This window comes from Calliphora vicina, chromosome 3 (assembly GCF_958450345.1).
Source record: "Calliphora vicina chromosome 3, idCalVici1.1, whole genome shotgun sequence".
In the NCBI taxonomy this organism is placed as follows: Eukaryota; Metazoa; Arthropoda; class Insecta; order Diptera; family Calliphoridae; genus Calliphora; species Calliphora vicina.
This window is the reverse complement of record NC_088782.1, coordinates 42,659,284-42,677,974: the sequence shown is the minus strand read 5'-3', so window position 1 is coordinate 42,677,974 and position 18,691 is coordinate 42,659,284. Positions and strand designations below refer to the sequence as shown.

The 18,691-nt window shown below is 28.3% G+C and overlaps 2 protein-coding genes across 2 annotated transcripts in view; both read left to right on the top strand.

Moving 5' to 3' along the window:
• Window positions 1–5,027: 5,027 nt before the first annotated feature.
• Window positions 5,028–18,402, top strand: LOC135955426 (uncharacterized). The gene is made up of 3 exons (XM_065505776.1): window positions 5,028–5,071; window positions 17,998–18,331; window positions 18,385–18,402. Exons 1-3 carry the CDS (start codon window positions 5,028–5,030, stop codon window positions 18,400–18,402), a joined length of 396 nt encoding a protein of 131 aa, XP_065361848.1.
• The window catches only part of LOC135953265 (arginine kinase 1), a 55,871-nt gene continuing 55,574 nt past the window's right edge, over window positions 18,395–18,691 (top strand). Inside the window, exon 1 of the mRNA XM_065503062.1 lies at window positions 18,395–18,546. Coding sequence (XP_065359134.1) covers window positions 18,422–18,546 — 125 coding nt within the window. The 5' untranslated portion in view covers window positions 18,395–18,421. The remainder of the gene's footprint in view (window positions 18,547–18,691) is intronic.

Here is an 18,691-nt window from a genome sequence, read left to right as displayed (position 1 = left end):
AGCCAATTTCTGATACTCTGTTCTGAAGTGAAGCGTATCCCAAAAAGCGCGTTCTGCATCGATCAAAAAAAAAAAATAGTAGTCGGACGGGGCAATATCTGGACTATAAGCCGGGTGAGGCGAATCTTCCCAACCACTTCATTCTAAATACTTTTCAGCAGGTATTGCAACATGAGGCCGAGCATTGTCATGATGGAATATTACGGTTTCATGTCTGCTTTAAACGAATTGGTTGTGTTCGATAATATATCTCAGTGATAATTTGGCCAGATATCAGCAGCTTATAATAGATAGGACCGGTGCAAAGATTATTTTCTTTTATAGCGTTCAAATTGGTACCCAATTTCCTTGCTTTCGGATGAATCCTGCCTGTCGAAACCGATGGAACACATTCACCATAAGTAATCGGTGTGCTTCAGCCGAACTTTTTTTTCAAAATAAAGAAGTAAAGCAAAACTTCCCGCAAAAAATTCGACAGTTTCGAAGCAAAAAAACTTTAATGTTCAGACTACAATGTTCAATAACTAAGCGAGAATAAATGACAGATATTATAGATTAGTTTAATTATAAAGTCTTCAATAAAAGTTTGATTTAAGTAGTATAGGGTTTATACAATTCGTTGTAAATAACTAGTTTCATTAACTGGTTATTTTTATTTTGCTCTCTGTTTTCAAATTCTCTGTGCTTATTAATAATACGAGTACATTCAAAAACGTATACTTCATTACTCAGACTATTTTATTATTGCGATGAAGACATTATTATAAATTAAAAATTCATTTGTAGTACATTATAAATTCCATGTTTACCTCGTGCAAAATAAACCACACAAATTACTCTGCATCATGACTAAAAAGTATTTTTACCGGCAACAAATGGTTCGCTCTCCCAAAAACAAACAAAAATAATTATTTCACTTAATGATCGTTGCTTAGTTTTTTTTGTTTAAAGTAGAAATCTCTCAGAAACCATGCAAAAAATTGCGTTTCACAATGTCTCGTCGTAATGTGACTATTTTTAAATTAATTTAAAGCAAAAACAAATTTGTAAGAAATTCTTTTAAACTGTATGAACTAAACGAAATAACACTGGCAGTTAGCAGTTGCCAATAGACGAAATCTTGTTAGTGAAAAAGTGTTTGTACATTTGATTGGCAAGAATTTATTTTCATTCAGTTTTTGTTTTTGTATCTGAAACCTATTTGAACCTCGAAGTCTATGTTATGTTTTTTGGTAGACGCCAGTCAACATGAAAAGCTATATAAATTAAATAAATACATTTCAATTTAGTTAATTTCTTTATTTGGCTTTAATTAATGAACAAACTTTGTTTTGTCAATCGTATGCCAATGCTCGTGTATTTATTATGTTGCTCAGATATGTGGGTACTTATTACTCGAGTATTTGCGTAGTTTTGGTTACTCTTTATAAATAAGCAACTATTTGTTTAATTTAGGGTTGTATTTTTGCCTTAATGAGTAGTAAAATGATGTAAAATCTCATCAACATTACTGAGAGACTGACTAATTAAACATCGCCATTGTTACCAGACAGGTATCTGGTACTTTTTTGAAATTTTAATCTTTTAGGGGAGAAAACGGGAAAAAGCTATGTTTTGGTACTTTTTGGCATCCTATTTATGCTTAAAACCAATAAAAATAGAAATAAATTTAAAATTGTATTATTTACATATCAAAATATGCCAAATATAGATTCGGTACTTTTCGGAATTGGAACTCTTTAGAGATAACAAGTAACAGAGCTATTGTTTTTTTAAATTTTTTTGTAAAAAATATTTTTTAAAATTGTTATTTAAAATTTTTTTTTTTTTAAATTTAAAATTTTTTTTTTTAAATTTTAAAATTATTTTTTAAATTTTTAAATTTTTTTTTAATTTTAAAAATTTTTTTTGGGTTTTTTAAATTTGTTTTTGGTGAAAAAAAATTCGGGTTTAAAAATTATTTTTTTTCGATTTTGACCCATTGTAGGTCCATTATTAGATATCCATATTGTCTATATTAATCCAGATATATGTAGGTCAACAATCGAGGTTGTCCTGGTTTTTTCCTCATATCTCAGCCATTTGTGGACCGATTTTGCTGATTTTAAATAGGAAACTTCTCGAAAGCATGTCTGACAGAATTATTGAAGATTTGGATCCCGAAGATATCTGGGGTCTTCAGAAAATTGATTTCAACAGACAGACGGACATGGCTTAATCGACTCCGCTATATATAAGGATCCAGAATATATATACTTTATAGGGTCGGAAAATTATATTGTGGAAATTACAAACGGAATGAGAAACTAATATATACCCTTCTCATGAAGGTGAATGGTATAAAAACGGGAAAATATATTTTATTAAAAATTATTAACTTAATTTTGATAAAATTTTAATCATTTGTTTCTAGTCATACATAAATTAACTATTTGGAACTCGAGTGGGAAGGTGTAGATTGGGGTAAATTAAGGTAAACAGTTTGGTACTTTTTTTAACATATTTTTTGTGGAGCACATAAACACAGATTTGAGTCGTTTGAGACATACATTTGTCACATACAATTTTGGCAAAATGGAGTATTTAAATGGAGTAAAGAAATAATCAAGGATAGAAGACTGAGTGTCAAAAAGGGAGAACTAATGGTACTTTTTCGTTATTTAATTGGTACTTTTTGAATTTTCTATAATCAGGAAACTTAATACACATGATCCAAATAGATGGCGTATCTTTTGAACTCGGTTTTGTTTTTAATAAATTGTATGCCATTTTGAAGGGTACATATCTGTGATTGCTCACCAAAGCTTATGGTGAATGTGTTCCATCGGTTTTGATCGTGCGAGATATGGTTTGTTGGGTTCATTTTGACAAGGAAGACAAAGATCTCCCAGGCCAGCCAAAAAAGTTTGAAGACCAAGAATGAAGATTGTTATCAAACTCAGCAATAGCTTGCGAAATCATTGGGAGCTACTCAAGCACCAATTTCAAAAAGGTTTGCGAGCAGCAATACTAATTGAAGCTGAGATATCTTGAAAGATGATGTTGTATGTCTGAAATGCTGTTTCAACGCTATAAAAGAAAATAGTTTTTGCACTGAATCATTACTTGATTTGAAAAATGGATCAATTACGATAACCCGAAGCGTATGAGATCGTATGTGAAAACGAACCAGCCGAATCGACACCAAAGCCAAATATCCATGGCCCTAAGCCAAGACTCTGTATTTGGTGGGAGCAAAAGGGTCTGATCTATTATGAGCTGCTGAAATCTGACCAGACCATCACAGGGGACCTGTACCGAACACAACTGATTCGTTTCAAGTGAGCATTGGCCCAGAATATGTGGCCAGACATAAATCTGTTGCAATACTTGTTAAAAACTATTTAGAATGAAGTGGTTTGGAAGTTTTACCTCACCCGCTTTATAGTTACGACCTTGCCCCGTCCGACTACTATTTGTTTCGATCGAAGCAGTTATTTTGGCTCGGAATCCATATGTTGCCAGAAAGATGTGAAAAGGTCATAGCAATTCCCCATAATTTGAATAAATTTATATGTATGTACAAATGTTTCAAAATAAAAGCTAAAAATTTAAAAAAAAGATCCCGCATTTTTAAGTCACTCATACCCCATGTAACGCCCTAGAAATTCGGACCGACAAGGGGTCAAAATATTTTTTTTAATCAGAATATAATTTCACTTAATTTAAAAATTGTTTTCAATATTTATCTTAAATTAGACTTTAGTGAGCGGATTATAAGATTCGGCACAGCCGGACAGACCTATTTTACTTGTATAAGTTAAAATCCTGTTTAAGAATCGTATAATGGAAAGTAACCGAATTAACCTGCACTAATGTATTGACGTACTATGTATTTGTATATGAATTGTACTTGTATTGATGTCGTTCAAACAAATATTACATCATGAACATACAAATTCAACTTTGAATAGATTTTGTTTTGCTTGTGTTTGACAGAAATCATTACAATTTTATTTTGTTATTTGTTACACTACTGTGTGAATTCATTTAAAAATAAACCTTGAAATAATGCCGGCATAACAGGAGAAGGTGTGCTAATAAACATAATAAAGATCTGACTCAATTTCTTTTATTTATAAAATATGATTTCTAGAGTCCGACCGTAAAGGATTGTATCAGAACGAAACCGAAACTAATATTCGGCTTTATTCATATACTTTATAAATATGTATACTATGAATTTATCTTTATTTATTGGGACAATTTTTGGACTAATCTGGAATCGAAACCAAATATTCGGCTATTTTTCTCGATTATTTCGGTAACTGTAAAAGACGCCTTGGCAATGACACTATCCAATATAAAAATCATTAAAATAGGTTCATATTTGCAAAAGTTTCAAAATCAGAATTTTTTTCATTCAGAAACATATATAAAACTGAACTATGGTAGGTCCTCTAATAAAAAAAAATCTACCAAAAATCCGTTTTAATTCAAATTAACATAAATATGTATGTTCTTACCACCTTTACCGAAAAGGCAACCTTCCCTTTAGTTCACATGACGCTGATTCACTATTTTTATTGTGAGCTCAAACATTTTTCGGTAAATATGTATGATTTTTTTTTTTTGTTTCACTCTCAAAAGATGAAAAATTACAATAAATATAGTAAAAAAAATGTGTTTTAAATAAATGAATTTACGTAAAACACTACAACTACAAAGGCTACTTATTTTTTTAAATTATATTACTAGTAATTCAAAATTGTCATTTATACGAGAACTTGTAGCGTTAACAGACAGCAGAATTATGACGGTAACCTAAAAGTACATTCTCACTCAGTAACAGTAAATGTTTGTGTTGTTTAAGGGGGAAAAGGGGAAATTTAGATAATATGGTTATTAAATATAAACCAAATTAAACAAAAACAATAGATAACAATAGTATTTCCTTATGAAACATTAGAAAGCAAAGAATGAATAATGAAAAATAGTTAAACTTTTATTTTAAATAGTCGCATTTATTTTCTTTTGTTTTCAGAAAAATGTTCGCTTTGTGGTATTTATCATTGGCCGTCGATGAGTTGCGGTAAGTAGAATTATCTTAGTTTTAAGATAAAAATTTAGAAAAATTATTTTAATTATCATCTATGTCTGTTGATGTACTCATTTTTTTCTATAGACATAAATGTTATAAAGAACATACTGTTATACATAACATTTTCTGTAGAAACTACTGTTATATACAAAATTTGTTTTAGAAAATACTGTTATACACAAAATTCTGTATAGAAAATAATATTATTCACAAAATTTTCTATAGAAAACACAGTTATAGGCAAAATGTTGTATAGAAAAAGCTGTTATACACAATATTTTCTATAAAAAAAGCTGTTATACACAATATTTTCTATAGACAAAACTGTTATACACAATATTTTCTATAGAAAAACTGTTATACACAATATATTATATAGGACAAACTGTTATACAAAATATTTTCTATAGAAAAAACTGTTTTATTTAGACAAACAATAGTTTATTTAAGAAAACTGTTATCACAATATGTTCTATAGGAAAAACTGTTATACACAATATTTTCTATAGGAAAAACTGTTATACACAATATTTTCTATAGAAAAACTGTTCTACAAACTATTTTATATAGACAAACAATACTTTCTATTATTATATTTTCTGCAGGAAAAACTGTTATAAACGATATGTTGTACAAAAATAACCTGTTATATACAATACATTCTATAGAAAAACTGTTATACAATATAGAATACATATGTTTTCTATAGAAAAACTGTTCTACACAATATTTTCTATAGACAAAACTGTTATACACAATGCATTCTATAGAAAAAACAGTTTTGCTCTCATACATAATATATTATATAAAAAAACTGTTATACATAATAAGTTTTATAGACAAAACTGAACTATAGAAGAACTGTTATACACAATATTTTATATAGAAAAAACTGTTATACACAATATTTTATGTAGCAAAAACTGTTATACACAATATGTTGTACAGAAACAAACTGTTATGTAGAATTATTTCTATAGAAAAAACTGTTATACACAATATGTTCTACAAACAAAACTGTTATACACAAGATTTTTTATAGAAAAAGCTGTTATACACAATATTTTCTATAGAAAAACTGTTATACACAATATTGTCTAAAGAAGAACTGTTATACACAATATTTTATATAGAAAAAACTGTTATAAACGATATTTTATGTAGGAAAAACTGTTATACACAATATGTTGTACAGAAACAAACTGTTATGTAGAATTATTTCTATAGAAAAAACTGTTATACACAATATGTTCTATAAACAAAACTGTTATACACAAGATTTTTTATAGAAAAAGCTGTTATACACAATATTTTCTATAGGAAAACTGTTATACACAATATTGTCTAAAGAAGAACTGTTATACACAATATTTTATATAGAAAAAACTGTTATAAACGATATTTTATGTAGGAAAAACAGTTTTACACAATATGTTGTACAGAAACAAACTCTTATGTACAATTATTTCTATAGAAAAAACTGTTATACACAATATGTTCTATAAACAAAACTGTTATACACACGATTTTTTATAGAAAAAGCTGTTATACACAATATTTTTTATAGAAAAACCTGTTATACAAAATATATTCTATAGGAAAAATTATTATAAACAAAATTTTCCATAGAAAAACTGTTAAACACAATATGTTTTATAGACAAAACTGTTATACACAATATTTTCTATAGAAAAATTGTTATACACAATATTTTCTATTGAAAATTTTTTATACACAATATATTCAATAGAAAAAACTGTTATACACTACATTTGCTATAAAAAAAACTGTTATATACAACATTTTCCGCCGAATATCCAAATTGTGAAAGTCAAAAATGCATTTAAAAACATTATTTTTTAATAAGCCCAATAATTCTACTGTGTGTACCTCGGTACTGTATTGTAAGTAGTGTTTATAAAGCGGTTAACCGAAAAACCGGGTTTTCTTTGAAATCTCGGTTTTTTGCGAACAGGTTAATTTGAAATGTTGATTTTCGGTTAACCGGTTTTTATCACTCGGTTAACCGGTTTTTAAAATTTGGGACTAAAATTAATAAATCTCATGTTTTTTTGCATTTTTTATATTCATTGTATACACATTATTGGTCTGATTTGAAACCTAAACTGCTGATTTACAATACAGACCTCTTTAGATTAATATTTTTAAGAATTACATTGATTCTAAATAGTAGAGGACGATGAGTTTACTTAAAACTTTTTCAGAATAAATTTCATATAATGAAACTATTAAAAATTAAATTCCGCATAATTCTAGAAGTTAAACTAAATCATAAATAATCACAGCTAAGAAGAAGTGCGTTTGCATCTTATAGGTGCTTTTTGGGACTTGTAACATTTTCTGTTTCATATCAGAAAGTCGAGGTGATAATAAATTTTAAAATTATCAAATATTTAAATAAAAAATTAATTTACATTTTTTGGTTGAAATTTAATGAATAAACCAATAATTAAAACAAGTATTATATATTTAGTAACATATTTATACTCAATTCCATTTGACTGAGATAATAATTTTGAAATTTTTACTAAATAAAATAATGGACTTAGCACTTTTGTATATTTATAGTTATTTAATATTAACCATTCCTGACTACTAAAAACTACAACTTTTAAAGCTGTATATACTTTATTGGACATTTTATGTTTTTTACACATATATGTCGGTTAACCGGTTTAACCGGTTTTTCCGATATCGGTTAACCGAAAAACCGGTTTTCTAAAAAAGGTCAATTTTCGGTTAACCGGTTTTTGAAAAAGTCGGTTTTTTATAAACACTAATTGTAAGTGAGCAATTTTTCATTCGAAATATTTATTAATCTCTTATTACACACAGGGCAAGTAAGATTAAAACATTAATTGCATTTAATTTGAATTTTTTCTAAATCACCTTGTTAAAAAACTGCATAAATTTGAACTCCATTTGATTCGAAAACTATTCACATGTTATACAAACGGGGTAATAATGTTTGTAGTATGCCATTCAATACTTTAAATTGTATACATTAATTAATAAGTCCCATGTGTGGAATAAGCTAATAACAAATTTATACATACTACAATTTCTATTGAGATAGAAAGCTTTTACTTTATTAAGCTTTTTCTACTAAAAGTATAAAACGAAATGTTGCCTATTTTAAGGCGCTAAATTAATTAAGTTATTTAACAGAATTTATAGCTATTCTGTTAACATTCACAAGTATGTTACTTAACATGATTCTGTAGACTTTAACATTGGACATTTTTAATTTTCAACATTCTGTGAATTGAAATTAAACAAACAATTTTGTTTACTTTAATAATTAAAATTTGATCATCAAATAAAATTAGTTATCACAATGAAAGGATGTAAAATATTAAAAAAAGAAAAGGTTTCCATATATTTTATTAAGAATATATATAAAACTAGCTTGTGCTAAAAGTTTTATGAGATCTATGAGATGAATAATGATTTTCGAAAGTGGGTCTTGTATGGGAAACTACATTCAATTATGGATCGATCGTCACGTCAATCATTTCGTAGCATGATTACTATTTACATTAATGTAATGTATTTTCAGCTCATATGAAACCAAAGTTTCGAATGAATTAATTAAATTTTCCAAATCAAATTTGAAATCTAAACTAGCCACTAAGTAATTCATAACGAATTAATTTATAGTCATAATTCCTTAGTACTTCAAACGTATTGAATTCGTTCCTATGGTAATTCATTCTTTATAGAATTATTTCCATATTGAGGCATTCAAGTTCCGTATTCAAATCCATGAGAAAATTGCTTTATATCTATTACAAATAATCTTTATACATTTTTTTTCATATCATTTGGATTGAATGAATTGAAGAAAAATATATTTCCAATTTTATAGAATTTTCTTTCAAATGAAAATGTATGTAAACAATAAAATATTTTAACGGATGTGATCATATAAAATGTTTAAATAGATTTTTAATATTAAATTATGAATACGTACTACTCAGATGGTTGGTCATCATTATATTCTAATATGAATTTGATGACATAAATTATTTAATTTTAGCTTGTATTATAATCTATGACAAATTTCATATTGAAATTAAATAATATAAAGTCTCAACTATTATGCAATAAATTAATGTTTTTATAATCACTAAATGACAACAACAAGTAAACTAATTGCAAGTTAATTATTAGATATTTATAAATTTATTTGTTTTGTTTGTTTATTTGGGTAAACAAATAAATCACTTAAGTAATTGAATAAAGCCCTAAGTAAGATAAGTTTTTCGGGGAGGAAACGTGCCACTTGTCATTAGCATTATTTAGGAATTAAAGCAGAAAACTTTTAAAATTGTATCTCTTAAAATTTATTTTAACATAAGAGTAGTGAAAATATCGTACTCTCACAGGGAAAATATCTTAACCAGCAATATATTCAATTTTCATTTAATTTTCATATTGTTACGTTTTAACCTTTTCAAAACGCTGGTTTATTTCCTTTAAATAAACCGAATACTTTTTATTGCAAATAAAAGCCGTTTAGTAGTTTAAAAATTGTAACAACTCTTTATTTAATTAAAATGTACAACAACAACAGAATTGAATAGTCACTCAATGTTTTTTATACACGTTTGTAAATTCGCAGAAATACAGACACAATTTATAATGTACACGAATTTACTTGAAAAACACAACACACTTTAAGGCACTCAGTTGATGTTTATTCGAAAAGCGTCTCTGGTAAACTCACTTACTACTGCAACCTCTGCCACTATTTATAACACTGCCATCTGCATTCTATATTGCTCTTTAACTGTCAAAATTCGAATATTCTAGATCTTACTAATACATACGCTATATGTGGTTTACTTTCTACAATGTTCTTTAACTGAATATTCGAATTCGAATACAGCGTTGCCAACTTACGATCAAATCAACTGAAAGCTTTTATTTAATAATGCCCACAGATATGTTACAGTTTGCTATTACAGCACTGTTATTTGAAAGCATTATGCTACTTTTAAATCAGCCCTTAAAATCGTTATATTTGAATTCAAGTACAATTTCGTAACAATATGTTTACATGAATTGAAACATAAAATCAAAAAAAAACTTCTTTCTCCTCTAAAGTTTGTTGTTATATACTTACGAAATTTTCGATGATAAGGCTCGATATGTTTGAGATATAAAGATTTAAATGAAAGTTTTTCAAGTATAAAAATAAGTACTTATATGTCAGATAATAAATAAGTCATTATATTACTATTTCTAAGTAGTGCTGACGGTATGGAGTAACCATTGAAAAGTATATATTGAAAAGTTGTTCAGTAATTATTATTTTAAATTTAAACAAAATATGAAAAAAAATCATAAAATGTATGAATTTTGTTTATACTTGTTATGAATTGAAAACAATAAAAGCCAATTCATAGCTATTATGTACAATTTTTTACTTATAAGACTCTTCAATAAAATGTGTTAAATACATTATTTAGATTTTTCTCTAAACAATTATTTATCTTAAAAATAAACAAATTCAAAATCCAATTTCTCATGTATTTAGCACATCAACATCAGCTAAATGAGCGAACATTTTCAATTGATTTGATTTATAGCAATTGAAATTGAGAAGTTAGTGATTTAAATGTTAGAAACCAAACATCAATTATTAGAGATTTACTTGCTCATAATTATAATTGATGTCTTAACCCATATAACCACAGCATTCAAAAGTTGTATCACTTTTGCAAACGATTCAAAAGAGGTTGCATTAGCAATTTTTACACCCTTCACCTTCGTGAGAAGGGTATATATAAGTTTGTCATTCCCTTTGTAATTTCCACAATATAATTTTATAGATAACGGAGCACAGTGGATCCTTATGGATCCTTATAGATAGCGGAGCACAGTGGTTTAATTTTTTTTTTTTTTGGAAATAATTCGGTATCTTGGGAACTATTGGAGATATTGTTACGAAAATGCACATGGTTTGAGCTGAGGTGTTTTCGAGTTGATTTACGTTTGATCAGCTTTCTAGCTCTAATGGAGGCAAGTACGTAGCCCCTCAAAGTTGGACACCTCGGGTCTCAAATTTTTTAAAAAAATCGCCAAAAATCCATTTATGATCCGAATGAGCTGAAATTTTGAACATAAATAGTCCTTGAGAAGCTCTACGCTTACAAGTGTAGGTTATCTCTATTGGTTGAAGATTATTGATTTATTTTTTTAATTTTGCTCGATCTTTTTATGGTTTTTTAAATATGGCGGTCTTACGGAGGGACGAAATTTATTTTCAAAATATCAGCTATATTGGCTAAAATTCTAAATAAAATAAAAACAACTTGCTAACAGTTATCTCTTCCCTATAAAAAGTTACACGCATCCAAAGTTGGAACTTGTTAAAAGGGCCGTATTTTTACGTTTTTCCCAAAAAAGCCCATATATTTCTTTCTTTTGTAGAAAAAAAAAATTTCTTCGGGACTAGATAGAATTTTTATATGATCCGGAAAGATAATTTAATGCAAAAGCGTGTAAAGAAAAATTTGGCTCACTTAAGCGGACATACCACCCCCCTAGTCCTATCCAAACTTAGCCAATTTAATAAAAATATTTCGGTTTGAGTAAAAAATTCTAAAAAGGCAAAGCACCGATCCACGAAAAAGCTCCATATTTGTATAACCCCATATGTTTCTTAAATACCTACCAAGTATTTTTACTATCACACGGTAAATAACGTCAAAGTAGGCAGTTTTCTAAAACAAATTCAGTTTTTGTAACACATTTTCCCCGTTTTAGGAATTTCGGTATTAACCCGATTTTTTTTTCACCAAAAAATTTTTTTTTCGCTAAATATTAAACAAAAATTTAAAAAAAAATTGGAAAAAAAAATTTTAAAAACAATTCGAAAAAAAAATTTCCAAAAAATTAAAAAACAACTTTGCAAAAAATTAAATAAATTTTGTTTACCTAACAATATTTAAAATGTTTATTTTGAAGTATAATTTGGTGAAGGGTATATAAGATTCGGCACTGCCGATAACAGCTCTCTTACTTGTTATATTGCTTTTTAAAAAATTCTCAATGATTTTACGAATATTTTTGTTTTGAGAGCTTTAGGAAAATTTCGATTATTTGGTCGGATTGGAAGTACAATAATGAATTGAATGTTGAAAAGTTTATATGTATTTTATGTTAGCACTAAACGGGTGGTCCCAAGATATAAAAATTTTGGGAAAATTAACAGATTTTTTTTAATATTCTTTGAAATGAAAAAAGTTCAGAAAATTAGAAAACCTAATTGACTTAAGGCTGTCAATTAGGGTTCCTTAGTTAATTGATTGAAATAAATTTAGCTTTTATGCACTTATTTTTATTTTTACCATCATTTATTACCTTTAAAAAAAAAACAAACCTTATCTAGAGTTATACAATAACTATCAATTAATAGTGTTCCAGAATTGCAAACCATTTTTTTTTATCAGGGGAAAGAAAGTGCAAATGATTGTTCAACACCATGAGTGATGACTTTATTGGACGTATCTGTGAATGGCAACAAATTAAAGCAAAAAAACTATTCCCATTATACGCTCAAGTATCATGTGATTTAATAATAAAACATTCAACCCAATATTTGATTTGACGTTAATCTAAAGATAGCCGGCGAAAAAATAACAATAAATAAACTGCAAAAACACATTAACCGGCTTTTTTCGTACCGGTATTTGTAAAAAAATATTGCAACCCATCATTTATTATACTGGAATTGTTGTTCAAAAAAAAAAATGAAGAGAATTATTTTGACTGATTATGACTCAGTTTGTTTAAAAAATACCCATACTATTGTACATTTTTTACTTTATAAACAACAACAATAAAACAAAACTCAAAAAAACAACAAAAATTATTAAAAATTTTAACACGAGTTCTTTTTTTAGCACATTATCTCTATGGCTTGTCATTTGTAGTTTGTACACTGAGTAAAAAATATACAATAGATAAGAATAGAATTTTAGCAAAAAGAAAGTTTGTATGAGGCGGAAAACTTTAAATTGAAATAAAACAGAGAAAAACATATTTAATATCCATCCAATTGGCTTTATTAATTAGATAATTTTATGTCATTAATGTTTAAATATGATTTCGGGCATGTGGCGTAACGTTGAAATTTTGATTAAAAATAGGTCAAATTCCGAAGGGCGTAGTGGCGACATATTCCAAAAATTGGACATGTGTTTTATACCAAAATGTTCTCCGTAAAGATATCTTACAGGAAAAAGTCCAAAAGTATGACCTATATTTTAACAAGTAAGAGCTATATTCGGCTGTTCCGAATCTTATTTAAATGGCCAACGTTGACCATTTAAGTATCATTTAAAAAAGCACTGAGAAACTCATTTTCGTATTTAAATAGAACTTAAATATAATTCATATTTAAATACGAAGTCAAAAACTGGCTCTTAGTAATCCAGATATACATAGATAAAAAATTGGACAAAAATCGAGGTTGTCCTGGTTTTTTCCTCATATCTCAGCCATTTGTGGACCGATTTTGCTGATTTTAAATAGCAAACTTCTCGAAAGCATGTCTGACAGAATTATTGAAGATTTGGACCCAGATTTGGATATCAGGGGTCTTCAGAAAATTGATTTCAACACACAGACGGACATGGCTTAATCGACTCCGCTATCTATAAGGATGCAGAATATATATATTTTATAGGGTCGGAAATGAAAAAATTACAAACGGAATTACAAACTTATATACCGTTCTCACGAAGGTGAAGGATTTAAAAAGCTAAAAATTTTAAAAAATTGCGCATTTTTTAGTCATGCACTCAATATCTAATTAAAAAAGGCAATTGGATGGATATTAAAAACGTTTTTCTCTATTTTATTTCAATTTAAATCTGCTTTAAATTTTTCACTCATAATTATTTCGTAAAGTGTACTTATGTATATGATTTTATAAAAAAGTTTAGACTTTTTGTTTATAAGAACTTTGATTTTTTTTATATTTTTATCACCTTTGCCTTCTCCAATCCATAAAACACTTGAATTCTTTGCTTCACTCGTGATTAAAACACATTGTGCTAGTTTTTTGCACCCCCGTGTCTCAGCGAAAGTTTATCACAATGGGATGGATGGATGGATGTTTGTTCTAACTGTTGTACGTGTGTTTTTCGCAAATATTGATCAATAATTATTGCAAATAATAAAAAAATGAGAAGGTGTTAATTGAACTTGAACTTTTTTTTTTGTTATTTATTTAATATTTTTTCTCAATAACTATATAATAATTCATAATTATAAAGAGAAGAGAGTAAATAAGGTTCTAGGCCGGTATATAGTAACTACAGTATAATACAGATATGTAGATAACTATGAATGATTACTCGTGTATAACCATTTTCGGGTTGTGGTGTACGTGACTGACAGCGTTTTAAATTTTTATTTTGAGTATTTTGCCAAAATTTTATTGTTCTTTTTCTGTTAGTCAATTTATTTTATTTAATAGTTTTTTGTTATTGTTTGTCTTTCTTTCTTTCTATCTATACTTTTACCTCTTACTGTTTAGATTTGTTTATAGTTTTGGTTTTTGAGGAAATTTCTCGAGTTATTTTTTTTTGTTTTTAGTTGCTGTGACGTAGTTTTTAGTTTGTTTTCTTTCATTACCCTGGTTAATGGAAACTATATTATCATACTAATGTTCAGATCTTTAGTGATAAAAATGCTAGGCATTAGTTTTAAAAATATCCATTGTAAATGATTTATTTATTTATTTTATAGGAAATATTAAATATGTACTATGTAAGTTAATACAAATTAGAATTGGTCGATTCACAAGGTATCCTATCATGTCATATTGTCATAATGTTCTAATATTGCCTTTCAAGCTAATAATTTCCTAAAATAATACAACTCTGTATGCTATGTTTAATGTGTACCAACCAGTACATAGAGACCTGCACCTATCGCCTAAGAGTCGGTTAAACCGAGACGTCGTGAAATATTAGAACCTTATGACAATATGACATGATATTATATCTTGTGAATATGTAAAAAAATCAAAAAAAAAGTCCTTTCAAAAAGGACATTTAAGTATTAAAATATTCGTCGAAAATTTTTGCCGGAAAATTTCAGTGGGGCTCACCAAACATACCAAAGATGTAAATAAAGCTCTTTAATCTTAATTAGCAAAATTACACGTCATCTTGGGTCTCACATTTAAAAAAAAAATCACCAAAAATCTATTTATAATTAAAAATATTTTCGTTTAATATTTTAATCCTTAAATGTCTTTTTTGGAAGGTCTTTTTTTGATTTTCTCGAAAAAAGGGTAAAATTGACCCCTAAGGAGAGGAGCTAGAGGGTTAAAATCTTCCACAAAAATTATCCCCATAAAATTCCACAATATAACTCTGACAATAAGAATTCTTTTAGACATTAACTTACAACATTTTTTCAGTTAGTATACTTTGATCAAAAAAAGACAACTTTGACCTAGAGCTATGACTAATTATGGACCGATCGACATGAAAATTGGTTGTGTTATTTATGTCTATATTAAAGATATTTTTGTTGAATTTTATGTATATACCAACATTTTTAAGAAATATCTTTATACTCGTTAAAGATATTTTCGGAAGTGGACCTTATATAGGAGCTATGACCAATTATGGACCAATCACCATGAAATTATGTCGTGTGATTCGTGTCTATATTAAAGTTATTTATGTTGAATTTTATGTGTATATCAAAATTTTTAGGAGATTAAGAGATTTTGGAAGCGGGAGCTATGACTAATTATGGACCGATCATAATAAAATTTGGTGACATGAATTTCGTATATATAAAACTTATTTGAAGCAAAATTTGTGTAGATACCTATATAAATTAAATATTTATGACTGATCAAATCCAATTTCGGGAGGACATTTGTATGGGGGCTAGGTGAAATAATGGACCGATTTCTGCCAGTTTCAATAGGCTCCGTCCTTAGGTCGGTACAAAATTATATGTACCATATTTTATCGAGATATCTTCAAAATTCCGACCTGTACTCGGCGCACAAGGTTTACATGGACAGCCAGCCAGACGGACGGACGTGAAAGTGATTCTAAGTCATTCAGTATAATTTAAGGTGGGTGTTAGACTAATATCTAATGGGCGTTACAAACATCTGCACAAACGCATAATACCCTCCCAACTATGGTGATGTAGGGTATAAAAACTTTGTTATTGAATAGATCAGCCAGTTAGAAATTGCAGATGTATTTCGAAATTATGTTAATTCTGTCTCATTTAGTGTTGCAAATCTACTGGAACGAAGCTAATTATATGTATTTCAAAGCTCTTATTACCTCCGCCTTGACTAGATATCAATTTGTTCACTCAAAGAAAATGTGTATGTGCGCACATGAATTTGTCTTGTTTGGACACCTTTTGTCAATGTAAAGCTCCTGTCCACACGATACAAATTCATGTGTAGACAATAAATTGTCTGCTAAGTAAACAAAGTAGGGTTATGGAAATATGAAATTGTATAACACTTCTGATATATACAAAATGCAGCTCTAGAAAACAAACAACAAAAAATACATACACTAAGAAAAATAACTTTATAAATTAAAGCTTAAAGAATCGCTAAAGAATTTCAATATTTAATATTTTAATAAAGAAATAAAAATGTTTTTAAAATATTTAATCAAAACATTAAATCATTTGAATAATTAAAAACAAAAATACAGATATCGAAACCTTTTAATATTGTACGTTCGAGTACATTTCCTAAATAAAGATGAAGTAGAAAATGTATATTTGTTCTCGGGCACAAAAAATTTAGAAACGAAAAAAGAAAAATTTTAAATTTTGCATATGTCAACTTTTTGGTCATCAAAATGGCAGCAAAACCTAAAAGCAAGTGAAAATGTTCATTGCATTTATCTATTATTTATTTATATATTTTGTATATTCATTCGTTCTGAATGTCTGTCTGTCGGTCGGTCGGTCTATTTGTTTGCCTTTTAATTGAAGACTATACTACTGCACCTCTTTCAGTTGCGAGTGTTTCTGCCTCAGTGGATTTTAATTAAATTAAAATGTGCACTTTTCTCTGCAATTGTAATAGATGAAAGAAAATGTGAACCTATAAATAAATATGGGCTGTCGTAGGTGCAGTAAAAATTGTATTTTAATTATAGTTGTTGTCTTCTATCTGTTCCCTAACAATTGCAATAGGGAATGAAAATGAAAATGTATAAATCGCAGAAATGAAAAATGATTAAATTGGATTTTAAACTCGACGGCGAACGCAGATATTAAGAGTTTTTAGGCAATTGAAAAGTAATCCCAAGTATTGACAATATTTCGTTTTGTGCGTTGGCTAAATTACGGACACATATTTGTTCATGTTGTTTGGTGTGGGGAAAACGGGTCCATCGATACTCATGTTCCTGTTCATAGTTTTCTTTGTAATTTTTTAAAATGTCGTTATTTTTGTGGGAAAATGACATGTGATGTCAGACATAGCTGTGCAAACAATTGTTATGACAATTTTGTTCGAACTGAAACATAACATCGACAAGATTGGTCCACACGAGAGAAATTTAATTATTTTAGATTTTAAAAGAAACTTTGGTTTCGTAGTAACTAAATTTATTTTAAACTGTCATTCATGTCTCAAATTTTATAATTTATTTTATCTTTTAATCCTCTTATCACAATCAATTTTTAATTCTGCAATAGGTTTATAAAACAGATTTTTATAAACCTTGTAATAAATTTAAAAATTGAATGATTGAGGCTTTTATTATTTAGTTTAACTTTATAAATTAGTTTTTTATTTTAATTTTACTTTCATTTTTAATTTCATTGTTGTTTTATACATATTTTGTTTTCTATTTTTAATTTAACTGTAGAAAACGTTTTGGTTGGACATTCTTTGATATTTTTTATAAGACAAACAAGACTGATACCCTTGCCTTAGATAACAAACCCGCTAATGTGGCCACACCCAAACCCGCTGAACCGGCTCAACCTAGTGCTTCGAAGCCAGCGCCTATAGTAACACCAAAAGTCAATCCTACACCGGCACCAGCACCAAAACCTGTTCCTGCACCCGTTCCTGCTCCAGTTTCAAAACCTGAAGCTCCAAGGCCGGCACCTGTTGTTGAACCACCCAAACCTGTAGCTGCACCTGTTGTTGAACCACCCAAACCTGTTGCTGCACCTGTTGTTGAACCACCCAAACCTGTTGTTCCAAAGCCTACACCACTAGCTGAGATTAAACCAGTCTCTCCTCCCAGCCCCCCAAAAACAATTGAACAGAACGTAAACGATGCTATGGACAAGAAACTTATGGAAGCCTCCAAAGCCAAGGAAAATGGTGAAAACTTGAAAAATAATCTAAAAAATGCTACAATGGATTTCTTGAGTGGTGAAGCTAATGCCCAACAACCACCTAAAAGGTAAGACAAATGGACATTTATTTTGCTTTTTTTTATTTTTATTTGATTTGTTTTTTTTTAAACTGGAACATTAAATTTCATATTTTTAACGCTAATTTTGTTTATATCATAGTTTTTATTATTTACTATGAAACTGAAACAGTTT